Below are 23,285 nucleotides of genomic sequence, written 5' to 3'. Positions count from 1 at the left end.
TGCCCACTTTTTGATGGGGTTGTTTTTTCTTGTAAATTTGTTTAAGTTCCTTGCAGATTCTGGATATTAGCCTTTTGTCAGATGGATAGATGGCAAAAATTTTCTCCTATTCTGTAGGGTTGAATCATGGCCAGACTTTCTTGGACTACGTTCCCACATACTCCATGCCCTGCCCTAGGATTATTCTGAAGCAAATCCTGAAATAATTATTTCCCCTATAAATATTTCATACTGTATCTCTAAAAAATAAAACTCATCCAAAAAAGAACTACAATGCTCCTGTCGCACTCAAAAACTTTACAATAAATCCTTAGTATCATCAAAGGTCTAGACAACGTTTAAATTTCCCCAATTACCTCATTTTTTAGGTTTGTTCAAATCAGATCTAAATGAGGTTCACACACTAGAACTGATTAATCTGTCTCATAAGACTTAAAACCCATATGCTCTTCCTCCATTTCTGGCTTTTCTCCCCTCGTAGTTATTTGTTGAAGACAGCAGGGGTTTTGTCTTAGGCTGTCAGCAATCTAAGTTTCGCTGATTGCATCACCATGGAATTGACCAATGTTCCTCCATCCATGGTGTTTTCTGTGAATTGGTCATTGGATATAAATACAAAGGTTAAGTAGATTCAGGTTCCCTTTTTGCCAAGAATGCTGCATGGGTGATATTGGGCAGTTCTTTCAGGAGACATGCTTTGGATGGTGGTCTCTTTTATGTAATGTCAGCAGTAACTGATGATCATTGTTAAACCCATGACACCACTAGAAGGTTGCAACATGGTAATATTCTTATTTTTCATGGGTTAGTTGAAATATTTCAAAAGAAAAAACTTCCCCTCATCAAATGTTTGGTTATGTTTACACAGGGTTTTGTTTTGTTCTGTTTTGTTTTGTTTTTAAAGGTAGAATAGGGCTGGGTATGGTCACTCATGCTTGTATTCCCAGCATTTTGGGAAGTCAGGGTGGGAAGATCACTTGAGGCCAGGAGTTTGAGACCAGCCTAGGCAATAAAGAGAAATCCTGTCCCTATTTAAAAATTTTTTTCAAAAAATTAGCCAGGCATAGTAGTACTTGCCTATAGTCCTATCTACTTGGAAGATAGTAGAAAGGACTATCTACTGTCTCCTGAGGTAAGAGAATTGCTTGAGCCCAGGAGTTCGAGGCTGCAGTGAGCTATGAAGGGAGGCTCCAAAGCCTGCCAGCCTGGGTAACTACACCCTACCTCTCAAAAAAACTAAAAACTAAAGATAGAACAATTGCTTGATTCTTGGTCTTAATTTACCGATTTTCAAAATAAAGAGTTGATTCTCTAACATTCTACAAAGGTGATTAAGTTGTTTTTTCCAAATATCATTATAAACTTAGAGAATTAAACATATTTTATGTGTTTCACTGTCATTATTACACACTAGTAACAGCCTCAGAATCACAATATCATCCCTACTACCAACAACAGAATACTTGAAAACTGCAGTTTGTGCAGTCTGTTTTGCCCTTAGGTTACATCCCCATCAAACAACTGTTTTGAAATCTCTTGAAATTGTTCCTCTCCATGTAGTTAGGTCACCAATTTGATATACAGTTAGAATCATTTATTTCATTTTACTCACAATGTTTAAGACTTGCTTTTTAAGTTAAATTTTGTTTTTACTATTATATAAAGTACTTTTACAATATTTTATATAATCAGAGTCAAATCTACACAGCAGGGTATTCTGAGAAATTTAGCTTCTCCCTATCCCTTCCATCTTGCTCTCTGCCTCCTTTCCTTACATATAATGACCCCATTTCTTATTTTTTGTAACTACTTTACTTTGAAATAATTTTAGACTTACACAAGAGTTCCAAAGATGTAAAGAGGTGCAACAGAGTTCCTGGAGACCCTTTACCCAGCCTCCCCTAATCTTAACATCTTTCGTAATCACGGCGCAATGATCAAAACAAGAAATTAACATTGGGACACTATTACTAATTAAACAACAGGCTTTCTCCAGATTCCTCCGGTTTTCTCATTAATGTCCCTTCTCTGTTCCAGGATCTAATCACGCATCCCACAGCACATTTAGCCATCATGTTTCCATTGTCTCCTCCTGGCTGTGAAAGTTCCTCACTTTCCTTATCTTTCATGACCCTGACACTTCTGAGGAGTACAGATGAGGTATTTGACCACACATATCATTTGGATTTGTCCAATGGTTTCTGATAATTAGACTGAGGCAGAAGATTTTAGTTAAGAATACCGGCCGGGCACGGTGGCTCAAGCCTGTAATCCCAGCACTTTGGGAGGCCGAGACGGGCGGATCACGAGGTCAGGAGATCAAGACCATCCTGGCTAACCCGGTGAAATCCCGTCTCTACTAAAAAATACAAAAAACTAGCCGGGCGAGGTGGCGGGTGCCTGTAGTCCCAGCTACTCGGGAGGCTGAGGCAGGAGAATGGCGTGAACCCGGGAGGCGGAGCTTGCAGTGAGCTGAGATCCGGCCACTGCACTCCAGCCTGGGAGACAGAGCGAGACTCCGTCTCAAAAAAAAAAAAAAAAAAGAATAAAGAATACCATGAGATGAAGTGTCTTCTCATCTGATCAGGTCGTATCAGCATGCTTCATTACTGATGTCAGCGTGCTTCACTACTGCTGACGCCAACCTCTATTGCTTGGTGAAGGTGGTGCCTCCACTGTAAAGCTCCTATTTTTGCCTTTTGTAATTAATAAATATTTTGAAGGAGATATCCAGAGTTTATGTGAGTATCTCATTTCTCCTTAAACTTTTGCCTACTAACTGTAGCACTCATTAATGGATCTCACCTGCTAGGATTGTTCCCGTGGTATTCTAATAGCAATTTTCGATTTCCTTCATTCCTTCTACATTTATTAATCATTATTTTTGGGGGGAAATACATAGTCCCTTCTCCCACATTTACTTATTCAACCATTTATTTATGTCAGTATGGACACATAGTGTCCCAATGAAACTTTGGGATGGTTTCTGAACAGTGGGATTATTGAGTTAATGGATAAATAAATGCATATGTAATTTTGTTACATATTGCTATTCCCTTCATCGGGTTGGGCCATTTTACATTCCCACCAGCAACATATGAGAGCAGATTTCCCCACAGCCTTTCCAGCAGAGATAATGTCAAACTTTTGGATCTCCGTCAAGCTAGTAGGTGAGAAATTCCATCTCGGGCTAATTTTAATGAAAATTTCTTTCCCTACATGTGAGGCTGATCATGTTCTCAGTTATTCAAGGTTATTTACATTTTCTTTTCCCTGAACCTTTCTTATCTCTTGTCCATTTTTCTAATGGGTTGATCTTTCTTATTACTATTTTTTATAGGCCTTTGATAAAGATATTAATTTTTTCTATGTGACAAAAATATTTTTATCATCCATCTTTTTACTTATGAGCTCTTTTCCATAAGACTTTTAAAGTTTTTCTATGCAGTCAATTTTTTTAAAGCCTTTTTCCTTATTGAGTCTGGATTTTGAATTATAGTTACAAAAGGTCTCCACACTCTCAGTTTATAGATGAATTCACTTATATTTTCTTCTAGTATTTGTAAAATATTATTGTTTCTACATTTAAATATCTTATCTTTTTGAAATTTGTCTCATATAACTTTATATGTTATAATAAACAGATTCGATTTTATCTTTTTTCAGATAGCTATTTAGTTATCCTATGTCACTTATCAAAAAGCCCACCTTTCTCTTACCAACTTGAGACACCATCTTTATCATATACTAAATTTCCATGTCATTGAGTCTATTCTAAATTTTCTGTTCTATTCCATTAGACCATCTATTCATGCACACTGTCTTAGTTAGAGAGATTTCACAATATGTTTTAATATTTGGTAGGATTCTCCTCTTATGGTTGTTATTCCCAAGGGTTTCCCTAGCTAATTCTACTTATTCTTCCAAATGAACTTTAGAAATCAACTTGATTAGCTCCAGAAAAAAATCTAACGGTATTTAGATTACATGTAATATGTAATAGATCATATTACATTGATAAATTATTGTATAAATTACCTTCAGGGGAATTAACATCTTTATGATATTGAATATTCCCACAAATTTGCTCAACTCTAGGTTTATGTCTCTTTCAAGAGTGTTTTATAGTTTCCCATATTTACACTTTGGGCATTTTTATAAGGTTTATGCCTAGATTTATTTTGGTTTTGTTTCCTGTATCAAATGAGGGTTTTATTTCCATTGTAACTGATTTTATGTATGTATGTAGGTGTGCATATATTAGCATATACATATTCTTATATTTACACATATGTGTATACACATTCATATGTGCAGGTGTACATGTATCTATAACTAACTGTTGTATGTTGACTTTTAATCTCTTTTTTGTTTGTATTAGCTTTTCATTCATTCTCTTGGATTTTCTGAAAATATCACCATCTTATATGCATAGAGAGATACTTTTATTTCTTTCCTTCCAGTTCTAGGTCTCCATATGCTTTGCCTGGTCTAGCCACACTGACTGATGCCTCCACATGCTGTTAAAGAACAGCAGAGCCACTGGGCACTCTTGTCTGCTTCTGACTTTAGTGGAAACACTCTAGTGTTTCCCAATGAAGTGAGATGCTGGTGTTTGGGTGACACACATTTTTCTTTTTCATCTTAAGGATGTATCCATCAAATTTTATTTACCCTTTTTCATCAGTGAACACTGAATTTTGTCAAATACCTTTTCTGCATCTACGAAGGTGACAGTTTCATATTATAATGGATGTTAACATGTTACCTTTCCATGAGACCACTTGTCCCTTGCATTCCAGAATAATCCCCACAATATCATGATGTATTATTTTTTTCATATTTTTTTCCTAACCATTGGATGCTCTGTAAAGTCCTTAGATAAAATGAGGGTGATTTTTACCCCCAGGAAACGCTGAACATTGGCAATGTCTGGAGACATTTTTCAGTATCTCAACAGGGGATGGGGTTGGGGGGATGATGCTACTATTAACTAGTGGGAAGAGGCCAGAAATGCAGCTAAACAGCCTGCAGGGCACAGGACAGCCTTCCACAACAAAGGATTGTCCAGACCAAAATGTCAACAGCGCGCTGAGTCTGAGAAACCCTGCCTTAAGTAACTGCAATTATTCCGTGGTGGTGATACCTAGTATCTGAAAAGACAGATGGTTATTGGCTCTTATAATGAAGGTGTGTTTTCAGCAGGTGAATGGTTCCAACTCCTAAGGAAAAAAAACAAAAACAAAAACAAAACCAAAAAAGCAACTGGGAGCATGAGATCTCCACAGAAGGAGAGCAGAGCCTAGAATCCGGAAACGGAGCCTTTTCCAGTTCTCTCAGTGAGGATGGCAATACAATGGAATCCTTGCCTTCCACTCTTTCAGATGCAACATCTGAAACTCTGGATTTGTGAATAACGTAAGTAAAAGTGTCAAGGCTAATACAAACTTTCACAAAAGAGTCTAAATTCAACCTAGAACAAGAATTCACAGGCTTGGCCCAGATCTTACCCAGTTATACCCCTCAGACACGAGACATAATTTGAAAACGTTTCAGAAGTTTCCCAACCAGAAAATCTAATGTTCTGAGGAATGACTGTCCGTGCCCAGTATTTGGGCTGGCCTGGCTTGTCATTTGTGTTTAGAAATGTCAACATTAATACCACACTTAAAAAAATTACCTCCCACTTGGGGTCTCCATCAATTTCCACCACCTTCAAGCCATGTTTGTTCTTCAAGTGCCTATTGAACTCCCATTTGGTGCCATACACGAAGCTGCAAACGGGACACTTCAAACCACCTGAAAGCACAGACAGAGGTTTAAAAAAAAAAATGTGTTCATAATACATAAAAATGCAACAGTTCCTCCTTCTATTCAAATGCCTCAAATCTAGTAAGTATTATTTTGTCTCCAGCACTTATATTCAATTCAAGCTTACCTTAGTATTGGAACACAATAGCAACAGTGTATGTTTTTCAAGGCAGAGATTTTAAAACTTAATGTACTTTTTTTATTTGTTGAATAAGCTTTTGCAGACAGCCAATATGTGCCCAACAGTTTAAATGCCAGAGAGAACTAAGATAACTAACATAATTCCCTTGGCCAGTGAATAAGTGGCTTAAATCATTCTTTCATTTTTTTTTCACTCGTAAATAACAAATAATTTAGAAAACAAGAACAACGGAAAGGGAGTGTCTGCTTTTCTTAATCTCTTTTGTCCCAAAACACTAAGACCAGGAGCCAGATTCTCAGTCTCCTTCACGTCAGAAGCTAAGTCACTGGCATAAATTCCCATGCGAATTTCCCAGTAAAGAACAAATTTAAAAGCTGGTCACATCCTGAAATGTCATTATTTATTGAACTGATTAAATTTTACACATGGTCCAGGAAGTGTTTAGATGCTTTAATTAAGAGAATGTACAACTCTAGGTTTTAAAAAAAACCCCAAAACTGGAGAGTCATACAAAAGAATATCTTTCTACAATTATATTAGAAGCAGCAACTAAATTGCAGCCTAGACAAAAGTCTCTTTGAACAGACTGTGCCTTCAGAAGCAAATCCCAGCCTCGGGAGACTAAGGGTAGTGCTGATGCCAGGCCTCTAGTCTACTGGCCTGAGCTAGGCTGACTGCTGGCACCACCGGGCCGCCACCCTGAGCTGGGCCCGGGGAATGAGCCCTCTCACCAGCATCCCCAACACCACAGCTGCCTGGAACTGTGGGCTACCCGATTCCAGCAGTCATTTCCCAGTCGCAAACTCTGGCCTCCCGTCCTTCTCTGCCATGTCTTCTCTATGGTCCGCATGGTCTCTCCTCTACGCCAGTGCTTCTGCAGCATCCCAGAATCTCAGACCTCCTGGCCAACAAAATCCCCAGCATGCACCTTGTCAGAGAGTGCGCTGCTTCCCTCTCTTTCTTTGACCACACTCTCCTCTAAAGCCTCTCAGGTGGAGGCTGCTCACGCTCTTGAGCCCCACCCAGGTAAGGAGGATGCCAGGCCCAGGCAGGGCAGCAATGCCACCTCCATGGTAGAATAGGGGCATTTCCCCATCCTGTCCCTGCTACCCACAGTGCCAGACCCATCAGACAATTTGGCACCTGGCCCTCTCCACTTAGATACTGCAATATCCGTTGACTTTAAGGCCAAGAACCTTCCCTACCATTTCACAATCTGTGGAGTTTCATTCAGTCATGCATATGATTATTCAGCACCACCCACGGGGCTAAATCCAAGCATCCCACTCTGACGACTATCGGCCCTCTGGCCCTCTCTTACTTTCACTATCATTATTCTTCGATTTCTGGAGGAGCTTCAGTTTGCATCCCCTCCCATTTTCTCTCAACCTGTCCCTATCTCTGCTCCCCTCTCCAGAGCACATTCCAGAGCCCAAAACTTACAACTTTTATTGGCAAAGCCTTCCAAGTGCTCAGCCACTTCTCTTTCTCTCCAACCTGCCTGGCAAATCCACAGTCCGGCATTGATCCAAGCCCCAGCCCTCCCTGCTCTGAGCCTGGGATGCTGAGGCAAATCACAAAGCCATATGTATTCTTATGGCCACACTTCCAACCTCAAGTATTTCCCTAGTCAACTCTGTTCAATTATCCAGAAGAAGAACTGCAATTCTCCATCCATCTCATTAAGTCCCCTACGTTATTGTCGACTTCCTCTTTCAATCTCATCCTCAGCTCTTGTTTCCTGCTTCATAATGAGAATATCAGGTAAGAACTTCCCAGACCTTCTCGTACTATACATTTCTGTCCCTCTGCACCTGCCTAGGCCTGGCCTGATGCCAGTTGTGAGTAAGAGTTCCCCTCTGCCTTCCAAGACCCCTTTCTCCTCCTTCTAGAGCACTGATCCTCAGCCCTGTTAGACTCAATGCCCCTTTCTACAACAAGCAGTTTGAGATTCCTCCATCATCCTGAAGTTTTTTAAAAGCCCCTCAAGTTTTGAAACCCTGCATGGGTGCAAGTACCACTCCACTGGACATTCTGTTCCTCCAGCCTCCACACCTTTCTGCTTTCCTTGTCCCATGGCTGGGTGGCTGCACCCTCCTACTCTGTCCCATGTCCCCTAGGCTGGGTATCCAGACATCCTTCAGGCTCTTCCTCCTGCCCAGGGCATATATTACCCACAAACTAATGACTTTCCTATTTGTAGCTCCAGCCCAGACTCCTGTCCCGAACTCCAGCCTGGGATGCCTCCCCACAGGTAGACAGGACTGTGCATCCCAGTGCCTCCCACACCTCCTGGCCTGGCCACTGCAGGGTTCTGCACAGATAGGAGCAACCATCTCCTAAGTGCTCTCTCAGCAGCTATTGTCTGTCCTCCACTGCTGGTCCGCTTCCCACCCAGCACACAACATGGTCTTTTGAAAACACAGACTAGATTACAGCCTTAGAGGTACAAACCCTTCCAATGGTCTTCTGTCTCACCTACAATAAAATCCTGACTCCTCCCTGTGGCTTGCGAGTCCCACCTCCCTCCCTCTCTTCCTCATTCTCTCCCTTCTCTGTCTTTTGTACTGACCAAGTTCATTCCCTTCCTGGGACACCTGCTGTGCCTCCTGGTTCACAAACTCTTCCCCAAGATCTCCATTTGACTTTCTCCTCCTCTTTAAGCACCACCTCTTCAGAAAGGCCCTCCTGGGACTTCCAGCAAAAGCAGCCCCACCAAACACACAGAGCCATCAGTAGGATTTCCCTACTGCCATCAAATTGTCAGTCTGACATTGTATTATTATCTTTCCTACACGTCTTCATTGTCCTTCCTCCCTTCTAAAGTGGCACCTTCCTAGAGCGGGGACTTTAGGGACATCATCCACTTATTCGCTGTTCAAGCCGTAGCACCTGGCATCTAGCTTCTCCTCAATCACTCTGTCTTGCATCACTGACTCTGGGTCTTGGCAAATCCTCTTCTTTCTTTAGCTCCATCTCCAACCATCCCCCTGCTCTCCTTGGACTTCTGCACCTCCCCTCTGTACACATCTGTTCCCTCACCAAGTAAGTGTATTTGGTGTTATCCAGGGGCCTGCCTCGGTGCTGCCCTATCTTCCCCTTTCCTTCACAGCCAGGATTCTGTAGAGTCTCCACTTCCAAGAACTCACCAGAAAGAGGTGCCGTTAGTGATGCCTGGGGTGGACAACAGGCTGGGATGCAAGTGGTGGAGGACAGCATTCACGTGTCCTCCATCTTTCAAATTTTATTCCATGGGAGAGTAACTGCCCTATTCAAAATAATTACTGAAATTAAGATTATAAATCTAAACTAGAAAAATAATATGAAGTAATTGCTTCCCTGTCTCTCTTCATTACTTAGTCCAGTGGTTCTAAACTATGGGCAATATTCCTCCCAGACAGGCAATGTATGGAGGAACTTTTGGTTGTCACAACTGGGGGGTGCCTAAGGCACCCAGTGGGTAGAGGCCAGGGGTGCTGCTAAATACCCTACAACACACAGCACAGCCCCCAAAACAAACACTGGCCTGGCCCCAGTTGTGAGCAGTACTGAGGTTGAGAAGCCCTACCTCACACCATAACATGCTGCTTCCTGCACTCAGTTCTCTCCTGGCATTGCACATGTCAAGATCAGCTAAAGTCCTCATTGGTTAATCCAATGAATAGTCTTCACTCTTTATCTTACCACTAGTACCACCACCAATACTACTAATAACAATTAACAACAAACGTCTTCCACTAACTGGGCAGTTACCACGCATCAGGCTCCTCATACATCAAGTCATGGTTTCTTTCCAATAGCCCAATGACACAGGCATGCTTAGCTTGATTTATACAGAGGCTTGGGATGGTGAAGTAACCCTTCTGAGGTCACACTGCAAAGCTAAGAACCGAATCTAAGTCTAACACACATCCTTAACCCCAGGCTTTGCTATTGTCCAGTGTGACTTCTGTGCATTATATGGCGATGCTGACCACATTCTCCAGTCAAGATCTAGTCTTTTGGGGCTTCTATGACACCACACACTCCTGGTTCTTCTACTAAGCACCTCTCCAACTCAAATCCCTGTACAGCCTCCTCATCCTCTGTGTGGAGTCCTAAAGCCTCACAAACAGTCCCCTCTATATGTCTGACATGCAGGTCCAGTGATGTCCCAAAGTATCCCACCTCCCCAATATACATGTGAGCTGAACAAACCACTAAGATGTTTATACTTAGGCAACAAAAGAGCTGAGCTGACCACTGAGTGTATCTGAGGCTACCATGTTTATGTATTGCTCATTAGGGTACTCGGGAAGAAATGGAGGAATTCTGTCCTGATATCAAGGTTGTGTGGACAAATTATACCAGATAAACCTCACAGGAATGTGGCCCACATTTAATCATCTCCCAGATGCAGTTTGGATGTGCTCAATCTCCAAATCAATTCCATGTCAGTGGAATCAAGAGAGAGCACTGTTCTATTATTAAGATTTCTGTTCTATCAGCTGAAGTGGTGGGTGATTTTCCAAACAGTCACTAGTGCAGAGGCCAACCTGCCAGCCACTATGCAACCCCAGCACCTCCGCCCACTATTTCCAGACCCCAACTCTGGTAGAGGCGCAGGAGGGCACTGAGGCAGAAGGCACCCACTGTCAGTAGAAAGACTGGCAACAAACACCAACTTCTTAAATTCTAGAACATTCTGCAGAAAAGACTGCTCAGATGGATGTTTATTTTCTGAAACTCAAACATACTGTGCTCTTTTTTCACACAAAAACAAACGAGCTTCTTTCTTGCCCAGAGGATAATTAAACTTCATTTTTAACTTCCTTAGTTATCGCTTTTTAAAATCACATAAAATCGTGTCTTTTCCTTCAATCATCTTTTAAAAACCTCTAAGGTATGAGGACCTCTACTTTTTTTTTTTTTTTTTGCTAAACTGATGCTGCTTCTCCTATAAAGACTTAATATGTGATGATGAACAAAGGCAAACTTTTAAAGGTTAAACTTAGGCTTTAAAATGAAATTAAAGATTCCCTCTGGGGTACTCTTTAGTGGAAACTAATTCAGAGAGGAAAACATTCTTATATTATGTTTAAATTAAACTTAATATGATAATGCCCCCACATTAATTAAAACTTCAGCCTTTGCCACAGTGACTTTAATTAAAGAACAACAAATGAAAATATGTAATCTAGACTGAATGTATAACTATGCCAGTTAATTGATATCAAAGCTAAGATAAATTAATTTCTATTTGAATTCAGTGAATTATTAGGCAATGCACAGTAAAGGTCAACGGAAGACTTGGTGAATCTACTCATGGCACTGATATTAAGTGCACACCATAAAAACCAGGAGTCCTGAAATCACAGTTTCCTCACATAGACTGATTAACCAGGAAAAATATAGAATTTCAAGAGCAATTTTAAAAAACTGATCACGGTATCCTTTGCTCTTTCTGGAATGCAATATATTCTGGAGGAGTTTCAGGCATTAAAATATCTCTGCTCCTTTGTGGTGCTTGACGTTATTGAAAATTCAATTTCATTTTCAATAATATAACTCCCAGAATGGCATACAACACTGGGTTGGGCAGTCACAAGACCTGAATCCGGCACTTGCTCAGGTGAGCCAAAGCTTGCTGAAACTCTCGGGTCTTGGTTTTCTCTTCCAGTAAGGTGAAAATGCTAAAGTTCATATTCTTTTTTTTTTTTTTTCTTTGAGAGGACCACTGCACTAAAGTTCATATTCTTAAAAAAGACACTGAGTGCAGTAGGCAGAATAATGAGCCCCTGAAGACAGCCACATCCTAATCCCCAAAACATGTGAATATGTTACCTTACATGGCAAAAACGATGTGATTCAGTTCAGGATCTTGAGAGGGGGAGGTCATTCTGGTTTCTCCGAGTGGGCCTAATGCTATCACAGAGGTCATCAGAAGAAGAAGGCAGGAGAGAGCACAGACACGCAGTTTGAGAGAAGCTCCACTGGCCATTTCTGGCTTTGAAGATAGAGGAGGGGGCCACAAGGCAAGGAATGTAGGTAGCCTCTAGGAGAGGGATTCTCCCCTAGAGTCTCCAGAAGGAGTATTTGTTAGTACTTTGATGTTAACTTAGTGAGACTCATTTTGGACTTCTGACCTTCCGAACTAAGATAATAAATCTGTGTTGCTGGAACATCACACACCGGGGCCTGTTGTGGGGTCAGGGTGGGGAGGGAGGGACAGCATTAGGTGATACACCTAATGTAAATGACGAGTTAATGGGTGCAGCACACCAACACGGCACATGTATACATATGTAACAAACCTGCACTTTGTGTACATGTACCCTAGAACATAAAGTATAATTTAAAAAAAAAAATAGATCTGTGTTGTTTTAATCCACCACGAAGTATGCGGTGACTTGTTACAGTAACTACAGGCAACTAACACAGGCACTGATGGATACGAATACGGATAAGGATAAGGAATAAAAGCAGGACATGGAATAATTGTACTACACAGATTAACAAGTGAAATATGGAATAGAACTTTGTTGACATTTCACTTCCTATTGTCTCTTAACTCAGTGTCTGTCCTAGGGCCCAGCCAGAGCCCCAGTTCAGAGCTAGGAAATGCTTAAGGGTAGAAATTAACTGGAAGTCACATGCAAGTACTGAAGAGGAGGGCTCCTGGTGACATGGCATGCAATATTAGATCCTACCTGGGACTATCTGAATCCTGTTTCAAATCCCAGCCCCTCTTCCCACAGGATCCTCAAGAAAAAGAGCAAAAGGGAAAATGCAGCGGAGGAAACAAAGTACATTTTATTATTAGCCAAGCTGAGGTCCCAAACCCCATGAGAAACACTTGGTAGAGGAGTGTAAGTGAGGTCTTCCCATCCGCCCACTCCCCTCACACACGCCCCCAAATCTTGGGATCTGAGACACTCTGGATAATCACAGGGAAGGGCTTGGAAAGAGACAGGTCCCAGGGTCAGTCTTCGGTCAGATTAGCAACTAGCCTTGGGGATGAAGAAATAAGAGAAAATAAACAGTACCTATGTGTGTGACTTTTCCACAAACTACTATATGACCACCAGCAAATGTGGCCCAATTGTTTAAGAGATGACTATGCCTCTTCCTTCCCTGCCCTTTCTTCTCCTCCTCTCTACTAAGTGCAAACATCTACAAACTTTAGGGGACATCAAACATGTGAGCGGCAAGGCACAGACATTGAATCAGGAGACAGGGTTTGGCTTGGCCACTTGTTCGCTTGGTGTGACCTGAGGTCAGTTATTAGCACTCCTTTCATTTCCTTATTTTACAATAGGAATGATTATGCCAAGCTCACAGGGCCATTGTGAGAGATAAATTAACACGTAAAATAATAATCAATAACACAGCATTATATCACATCACTAGAAGCATGTGCCAATAACGTATTGAATCTGGGCCCTAATAAAAACAATTTTAAAATTAAGATGTCTAAAAATCAAATACATCACCTGTGGGTTACTTCACAGTTTCTGGATTTCCTGCTATGCTATTTTCCCTGAATCTGGTGTAAAAAACTCATATATGAATATACATCCAAGGTACACATGCATACATACTTACACTTTTGTAATATAGCACTTCGAAGTAACATAAAGATTCTAGCAGATGCCAAATACTAAGACTTCTCCTCAACACTTCTCCTCTTACTGCTTTCTCTTGCTCCAGTTACCCACCCTTACACTTCAATGACTCTCTAAAACTGGGGGACAGAGTCCCCGGGGAGAAGCAGCTAACTCTGCTCCAGGCCATAGCTGAAGGGGATGTATTCCTTCTGCTATAATTAGAATACAGAGCTCTGGCGGGAGGTGCCTAGCCTTGGTCCCCAACCTGGGTAGGAATAACAATAATACCAACAATGATTGCCTTGTTTGACACCAAGTCCCAGTGTCTAGCATGGCGCCAGGCCCACTGTAGGCGATGGGGAGATACATGCTCAAAGTAGAAATATGTGGATAAACGTAAGAGTGGATTTGAGCCATTCATCAAGAACTTACTGTTGGCACTCTCTGGGAATCTTAGAGAATGACATCTAATCTTTGCAACTGCTATGGAGGTAGGCTATGAGCCTTCCTCTTTGGAGGTATATAAATCAAGATTCAGAGAGGTTAAGTACCTGGCCCAAGGTCCACAGTGATCAGAAATCCCAGCCCAGGTCCATCTGACTCCCAAGCCTGTGTTCACTCCAAGTCTCTAGAGAGACTTGAGGGATGGCTTGGAAGCCATTGGAAAGCCCGATAAACCCCATTTTCACCCTTCTACGTGCTCTAGGAGTGAGCAAAAGATTCATAAAGCTTTTAAGGGGAGGAAAGGGGCAGGCCCACTGAAGCAATACAAATATTTCTTCCTTAAACAGCATGAAATGTGCATTTGTGTGGGAGAATGCCTCAAATCCATATTAATGAATAAGTGATGACTAAGAGGAATCTGTCTTCAAAGCATCAGATGCACATAAAATATAAGCCAGGAGTACAATATTTACATAGTGCTCAGCACTACCTTAATTACTACAAAGTATCAGAGTTCTGAGGGATCAGTGCATCCAGACAGGCCCTGGTGGCAGAGACCTGACAATGTCACCCAGTGCTCTCAGGGTGAAAGGTATGTGGGAGCCAAGATACGCAAGCTCATAAGCCAAATGTGCACACGTCCCCCAGCTCCATGTTGAGTGACATCATGTCAGTAGTTTAAACTTGGCCATGGTAGAAATATTTACACGACAGAAATTGGCAAATTCTACAAGTCAGGTTTCCCCTCCCTCCTACTACAGAAGAGCCTACGCAGCCATCCTTCCCAGCAAGCTTTGGGAACACACGGTAAACCACCCAAACTCCATGGAGAATGCCATAGTGCCTTCCTTTAGAAACCTGCAAAGAACAGAAGTGTCTGATGTGGGAACTCTCGGCTCCTTTTAGGCCATTTTCCTGACCTCCTCTGCAGCATTGTACACTGAACCCCTCCCTGGAATCCCGGGATCCTTGTGGCATGGCAGGCAGGAGGATCTTTCCTAGGAATCAATAGCTTTGCACATATCACAGTGTGACACTGTTTAATACAGCTGATTCACAAGGGATCCCTGCACGTGGTTTAAAGGAGACTGTAAAATCCTTCTGAGAAAAATATACGTTATTTGTGTTTTTTATGTTATTTTAAGACATCTTCCTCTATATCAAAACATGAAATCATAAAGTATAAAGATATTTTTGGGGGAGTAGAAGAGGAAAATAAAACCAAATGGGGATGGAGAGAGTTACTTGAAATTAATCAAAAGAAAATGAAAAATTGCAGTGGTTCCAAACAATTCAACATTTCCAAACAGTAATTGAATCCGGTTTCATGTTCTCCTTTCATTCTGCTCCCCTCTCCCAGGCATAAAAACAATGTGAACTTTGTGCTTCTGAGATTTCTAAACTGTGTTCATACTCCACCAGCCATCTGATTTCAGAGACTTCTCCTGCCAGAGCACAGCAGCACAAGGCCTCTTAAGAGTCGAGAGACACTGGGTTGTCTCCTTCTTCAACGTGGCCCTTGAAGGGAATGGGGGGATAAACATATATACATACATATGCATACAAGTACATTTGCATATGCAAATGATACATCTATATATATGTACAGATGGCCCTCCATATCCACGGGTTCAACCAACTTCAGATTGAAAATATTCAGGAAAAATAAATAAAAAATAACAATACAAAAATAAAAAATAATATAAATTAAAAACCAAACTATAATAACTACTCACATGGCATTTACATTGTGTAAGTTATTATAAGTAATCTGGAGATGATTTAAAGTACATAGGAGGATGTGTGTAGGCTATATCCAAACACTACGCCATTTTATATAATGGACTTGAGCCATCTGTGGATTGTGGTATCTGCGGAGGGTCCTGGAACCAATCCCCCATGGATGCCTAGGAACAACTGTGAATATATATCTGTGTGTGTGTGCGTGTGTGTGTGTGTGTATGTGTATCTCTGAAAGAGGAACCAAAAGCACCCCTGCAAAGATAAAATATAAAACCCTGCTCCTGTCAGGGAATGGCGACTGATTACAGAGAGTCTTAGGAAGTTAACTGGAAACTTAGGGCATGAAACAGTTCAACCTCAGCACGTTTTTCGCAAGGCAATGATGAAAGTTTGGAAGCACAGGGCAATGATGGTATCATCACTCAGATCCTCACGCCTGTCCCAACAGCCACAGTAAACATCTATTTCCTGGCAATCCAACCCAAGAGTGTGGAGGATGTGAAAAAGAATCCCTAACCTGCAACTCCAGTTATTTACTGGGGCTGTAAGCCAATCTATTCTCCCTTCTGTGATTCCTGGACATGGGGCACTGGCGTGGGTCATAAAAAATAATGTGATGGCTCCACAAGTCCTAGATATGTTCAGAAAAAAATATACAAAAGCAAGGACTGAACATGTACTGCATGCACGTGTTTTTTCATTTAATCCTCTCCACCATCGTGGAAGATGACTGCTGTGAACTCCATTCTACAGGCGAAGGGCCTGAGAGCTTGCCCAAGATGGCGCAGCTAAAAAAGAAGAATGCAGATTGGAGCCAGGGCCCTCTCCACGGCATATCCTGCTCCCCAGCTCCATAAAACTGCCATTAAGAAAACGAAGACGCAAGCTCACCATTACCCCGAGATGGATGGCTTTAAAATTATCCTGAGTCTTCTGTGCTGCTCATCTATTTCTGTGCATCAGCCCTGTCACTGAAAGTGCTGAAGGATATAGTCAATTCATTTGTTTTACATTAAGATGCATTTCATGGCTATTACAGCAAGCGGAGCTTCACGCTGAAACAAAACTCCAAGCCTCCCCAGCTGCAGCAGTCTACAATTCCACATCTCTGTTTACTGGGGGCAGATTTCTAAATCTGTCTTCAGCTTCAAATAGTCACAGGACTTAGGAACGAGGAGCAGTAAACAGTGTGCTGCAATCATTTTTTAGCTGAATTATTGAAGTGTAGATATAAATACAACAGAATTCTCTGTATGGTAACAACACATAAGCTAAGCCCTCTCAAGTGGGAATGTGATTATTTACTGAAATAAAACAACAAAAAACCCCACAAAGTTGTAATAATTTAAAATGAAAAGAGGTTTTCATCAATTCTCATTAGTTTAAATGTTCTAGAATGCCTTTTTTTCTTTTCAGGATGAATAAGTAACAAGCTTACTCAATAAATATTTTTAGATAATCCAAAAAAGTTCACCTATAAATATGCCTACAATAGCATTAGTTATAACTGCAAAGAACGAAAAAATCTAAAAACCCCACAATGTTCAACAACAGAATTGTCAGTGTTTCCCTTCAATATTGAATTACAAAAAGCCCTTAGAAGTCATAATTAGGAAGACAATGTACCAAAGAAAAACAAAATGTTCCTGTTAATGTGAAGTAAAGAAAGACAACTGAACTTTCATCTCTGCGAACTTTATGCACCGACAAAGAATGGAAGGCAATGCTGACAAATAAGCATTGCTGAGGGTAGTAGAATCTGCGGGTGAATTTTCACTTGTCATTTTAGACTTCCACTAAGGTTGTTATAATACTAACCAGGCAGGAAGTAATGCTGACAATGATAAGGATGATGATGACAACAATGATGACAAGGAAGAATGAACACCACTGGCACATTTATGTGTGAGAACTGAACTGCAGGATGTCAGCAGCTCTTCCCACTGGGGGACTTGGTATAGAAGGAAGCAGGCAGGGCCCCAGCTTGCTGGCCCCTTGCCTACCTTGCTGGATGAGCACCTCCGCCGCCAGCTCCCCGGTGCCCACGTTGGCATACTCCTCGTTGGGGTGCTTCCTGTTGTAGTGCCGCTTCAGAGAGCCAGATATGTTGCAGGAGTAATGGCAGTGGGCACAGCGGAAAGGCTGTGGGGACAATGAGGAGGCATTAGAGAAGGTGGGCCCCAGATGTCTGCCTTCGCTGCTGTCCCACCTGATGAGCATCTGATACCCAGAAGGTCTAAGATGAGCAGGCCCCATCACGTGTGCTATGTTCTAGGGAAAACCACTAAGGCAAGAATGCTGAGACCTGCCTCTGCAGTGACCAACCAAGGGACCGGGACAAGGTGCCTCAGAGGAGGAGCTGTCTCTACTAAATGAATTTGCTTTTGTTACTTCTTTTCTGTTTTCATCCACCTCAGAATTTAGTTTTTGTTCAAGAAGAAGACAAAAAAAGCAACACAGTAATCTATCTTTTTTTAAGTGAATGACATTAAAAGTAGCTCTCATTACAGTTAGTTCCCTGATATACAGTCAGAAGTCACATAATGACGTTTCACTCAACCTCAGACTGCATATACAGCAGCGGTCACAGCAGTAGGTTCTACCATACAGCCTGCAAGCGCAAGTAGGCTATACCTTCTACATCTGTGTAAGTCCATTCTATGATGTTCTACAACTAAGAGTTTGCTTAAGGACGCATTTCTCAGAACGTATCCCTGCTATTCAGTGATGCGTCACTGTATTTGCTTCTTTAGCTAAATGAATTCCTCCGCAGTATTTGCCTGCAAGCACCAGCATACGCAAGTGTCAACCATTAGAGAAGTCTAGCAGGTAAAGTCTATTTCTCACGCCCACCTGGTCAAGACAAGGCACTTTCGGGATGAGGCCATAAATGAGTCATGCAGCCTTGCCTTTCCCCTGGCACAATGCTTTGGAGGCTGCATAAATAGTGGGGCTGGGGAAAGAGGTGCTTGCTGGCTTGCTGGGCCCCTGGGGAAGCTCAATGAGACCTGGTCTTTGGCTGCTCAATGGATGTGCATCTCCATCACTGTCAAATTCCATGCCACGGCCCCTGGTCAGGAGCTGCCAGCATGCCCCTGTACTCCACATGCTGTATGATTCCGACAGTGCTCCAGGGTCATTCAGGGCCTGTCTGATGACCCAGCAGCCTTCTAGCCCAGGAGGAGCATAAGAGCATGCAGCAGCCAAAATGGGAGCAGCACTCTGCCTGGTGCAGGGGACTCAGATGGAGCAAGTCCAGCCACACCTCTGGCCTTGACCAATGATAGAACCTCAGGCAAGTCGTGAAACTTCTCTTAGCATGGATCTTTACATGAGGCAAATGAGGATCATGCCCATGTCATAAGGTTGTTGTGAGAATTAAATGGTATCATATAAACTGATACCTAAAATGCCGTGCAAAGCATTTCTTACTGATTTTTATCAGCAATTCTATCACAATTCTTACCGGGCATCTGGAAGCTGATGTACCACTGCATCTATTAAGACCTCAAACAATACCTTTACTCCTTAACTGTCCAATTCATCAATCTTTTCATCACTGTTGCCTATAAGAGCTAAACCAGCAACAGAAATGTCTGAATGTGAAGTACACCAACAGTAGAGAAAATGTCCTCTCATCTTAGAAGCTTAGATCAGTCCCTCTTTCAAGGGTTCTTCCCTTCAAGTATAAAACTGTGATGCAGTCTTCCCATAGAGGCAGATGGGAGAGAGGGAGAAGGGGAGGAGGAGGGAGAGGGAGAGAGAGAAGGGAGAGAGGGACAGAGGGGAGACAAGGAAAGGCAGGGGGAGAGGGAGAGAAGGGAGAGAAAGAGAGAGGGAAAGGGAGAGGGGGAGAGGGAAAGAGGGAGACAGAGAAAAAGAGAGAGAGAGAGAGAAGGAAAGGGAGAGGGAGAGAGGGAGACAGAGAAAGAGAGAGAGAGAGAGGAAGGAGGAAAAGAAGAAAATGAAGAGGAAAATCTTCCACCTCACCCCCTGTCTAAGTCATACTCCTTCCTTATAGGCCCCCTGCCCACCACCTGCTGCAAGAGCAGTTCCCCCTTCAGCCTTCATGCTGTCACTTCCCTTTCTTAGGCCTCTGCCATCTCCTAGCAAGCAACTCCTGGGGGTGCCTTCTGCTCAGACCTCATGCTCCTCCATCCCATCTCCTTAGGCTGGCTGCCCTATCCCACTGTGGCAGGTGTGACATCGTCATGCCACTGTCACCAGGTTCTGCCATGGCTCAGCTTTCTAGACTTATTTATGAAATCTGCAACACAGGCTTAATGTCAAATGCTGGATCTTTCTAAGGTGCTGGTCTTGGGCTGGATTTGTTCTTCTGCTCTGATTCCAATTACCATTTTTGCATTGCTGACTGGTGGATCTGTATGTTTGGTTGGGTCCTCTCTCCTGAACCATAGATGGGAATTTTCAACTGCCTTCCAGGTATCTCCGCAGGGATGTTCTATAGGCCCCTTAAACTTTGGACTCATGTCTTTCTGCAAAATCAGTTAGTCATCAAAGACAGAAACCCACAGCCATCTTTCATTTTTCCTTCTTTCTTACTATTCAACTGATCACGGAATCTTGTCCAACCTTCCTGGGAAGCCTTTCCAGAGCGCCCCGTCCTCCTCTCTCTCTCCAGCACAGAGAAGGAGACCCTCCCAGCCTATAAAGGGAATACTGCCATCCCCAGAAGAGCCATTCTTGGAAAGATACAGGGCAGTTAATCTGGTCGGTCAACCAGCTCTAAAACATTCCCCAGGGACTTCACCCTACACCAAGGCTCACACTCTGGTTACCGGATGCTCTGCGCCACACCGTCCGTGCTGCATTTCTACATTAAGTCCCTCGGGTAAGGAATCCTTGGAGTTTGGCCCAGAGCATTTACTAAACAAAAGGACTTGGAACAAAGGCAAAATTTGTCTGGCTTTCTCATCTATCTAGTGCATAGAGAACAAAAGGTCTAAAATTCTAATATATGATTACTGCAAAGCTAAAATAAAAGTTAAACCATTTTCAAGTGCTTTCATCTCTAAATAAGCAAACAGCATGAAGATATTATTTTTGGAATGTTAGCATTTACACAGAAATCAAAAAGTGAAAATGCTATATCGCCAGCATCGGGCAGTCAGTGGGCATAAAACGCAGGAAGAAAAAGGGTGATGAAAATAAGAAATGGTCCTGCAAACCTAGCTTCAGACTCGAGAGCCAATTTCACCCTTCTTGCAGCACAGCAGATAAACAGCTTCCTGTGAGTTCAGCTCCTTTTCTTCCCCATGCCCATCCATTGGCAGAATTGCTAATGAGAAGAAAAATTGCCACAATGTGAGCATATTGGCAAAAAATGTACGTGAGAGCCCAAATGAGGATTCAGTCTCTAAGCTAGCAATTTCTATGAAAATTTTCAATTCTGAGAGTTGAAAGAAACACTTGACTTGGAGAAATCTTTCTCTCCGTGGAAGACTTCCTTCTGTAGCCTCTCCAGCAGTCTGCTGTCTACTTAGTCTCTGCTTCGATGCAGGGGGTTCAAAACATATCCCAGCGGTCTTTTCACTGCTGAACAGTGCAGGGGGAGTTAGGAAGATAAACCTCCCAGTCTCTTTCCTTCATTGGTCTTGCTTCTATCCTTCATATCCATTAGAACCTCTGCATGAAGTCCATTACCACCCATTTTCTGCTGGGGATCTTCTCTCCCGAAGTGTGGGAACTGAGCCCCATCTAGGCTCTTCAAGCAAAACAAGATCTGATATGTGAGGCACTGCCACAGGCCAGCAGAGAATTCTCCTGGGGCTGACGCAGGGGAGGAGACAGGCAGAGGGAGGGAATAGCATCGGTAAGCCACTGCCAGACATAAAGCCTGCTGCCTTATCAATACTGCAAGTCTCAAGGTTTCATTTATGAAGCATATATTTACTGACCTCTGACTGTCCTCTGACCCCCAGGGATACATGGTAAATGAGGCAGATTTGTGATTCCCTAAATATATATACATCTGGGGACTTAAATATCAACTCCAAAGATTAAATGCTATCCGGGCAAACTAAATCATAGAACTTGGTTTCTAAGTCAGAAACTCGCAAACAACAAATGACACTAGATCTCAAAAGGGAAGTTATTTATTCAGAGCTTTCAGGACAGAATTCAGCCTAGAGCTGAATTCTGTCCTGAAGATATAAACTGGCTCCATAGCTTATTTGGAATGCAACATCGAAGTTCTTATCGTGGTCCAAAAAGCAAGACAGGGAGCTCATCAGCATAGCTATTATCCAATGTTGCACGGAAGTTCTTAACCAAAGTAATGAGATCTAACATGATAAATATTGCTGATTTCTCTCATTTTCACTGATAGCTACTATATGCCAGATAGCTCTCAATGTTTTGCATGGATTAATTCCTGTAAGTCTTACATCAAACTCATATGGTACGTGCAATTATTATCCTCATTTTTACAGGTAAGGAAACTGAGACATGCCAGGCGCAGTGGCTCACGCCTGTAATCCCAGCACTTTGGGAGGCCGAGGCGGGCGGATCACTAGGTCAGGAGATCGAGACCATCCTGGCTAACATGGTGAAACCCCGTCTCTACTAAAAATACAAAAAATTAGCCGGGCATGGTGGTGCGTGCCTGTAGTCCCAGCTACTCGGAGGCTGAGGCAGGAGAATCGCGTGAACTCAGGAGGCGGAGCTTGCACTGAGCTGAGATGGTGCCACTGCACTCCAGCCTGGGTGACAAAGCGAGACTCCATCTCAAAAAAAAAAAAAAAAAGGAAACTGAGACACAGAATGGTTTAGAGACTTGCCAAAGTTTCACGGTCTCCTAGCCTGGCTACTTGATTTGCATCAGATATGGGGCCCTAGGACCAGCCAACAATAAAGAGATCATCTGGTTTTCCATTGGCCGTTTTTTCCCCTAGCACATAGCCCCCTAAAACTCCAACTGAGAGGGGCACGGGTTGGTATTCTTGGGTCTCCTGGACATAAGGTGACCCAGATCTAAGTATCAACCTCTAAACCAAGGAACCCCACCGTCGACCGGGAGAGATGTGGGCAGTTACTGGGCTATCACTATGAGGCAAGGACTGGGCAGAGGAGAAGACGAGGGTCAATACCAGCCAGGTCAACACAGTGTGCTGTGTGCTGGGTCAGGAAAGTAATGTTAGGCAATGGGAGCCCCTGGGAGGTGTCAGGCAGGACAATGGCCAACTTCCCATTTTGAAATATCACTCTGGATACTTGGAAGTTAAATGGAAAATGGACTTGAAAGGAACAAGACTGGAGGCAGGGAATCAATTATCCAGTTAACTGCAGTGGCATGGACGAGAGATACTAAACGCTTAAAATGAGGCAGGGGAATAAAAATATGGGAAAAGAAGACAACACTCAAGAGAGATGAAGAAGGTAAAATCAGCCAGACCTGATGGCTGGGATGATGTGTGAGGGAGGAGGTGGAGCCTCTAGGATGACTCCCAAGCTTCCAGCATGGATGGCAGAAGGCAAGGAAGGCCACCAGCAAAAAGGAAGTTATATGGATAATGGGAGGGAGAGGGTGTATTCCTAGA

General features: G+C 42.7%; 1 protein-coding gene across 7 annotated transcripts in view; it reads right to left on the bottom strand.

The window, feature by feature from the left end:
- ZFAT (zinc finger and AT hook domain containing) overlaps positions 1–23,285 on the bottom strand; it is a 234,020-nt gene that overhangs the window by 37,675 nt on the left and 173,060 nt on the right. For all 7 annotated transcript variants that reach the window (XR_001001369.1, XM_011938135.1, XM_011938140.1 and 4 more), the window contains 2 exons: positions 17,730–17,868; positions 5,681–5,799 (listed from right to left, as the gene is read on the bottom strand). Coding sequence is in view for 6 of the 7 variants with exons in the window: in XM_011938135.1 (XP_011793525.1) it covers positions 5,681–5,799; positions 17,730–17,868 (258 nt within the window). In the remaining variant the exon portion in view is untranslated. The remainder of the gene's footprint in view (positions 1–5,680; positions 5,800–17,729; positions 17,869–23,285) is intronic.

This window comes from Colobus angolensis, unplaced genomic scaffold (genome assembly GCF_000951035.1).
Source record: "Colobus angolensis palliatus isolate OR3802 unplaced genomic scaffold, Cang.pa_1.0 Scaffold17, whole genome shotgun sequence".
Classification (NCBI taxonomy): Eukaryota; Metazoa; Chordata; class Mammalia; order Primates; family Cercopithecidae; genus Colobus; species Colobus angolensis.
The sequence above is the reverse complement of the archived record's forward strand: the minus strand, read 5'-3'. Positions and strand labels throughout refer to the sequence as shown.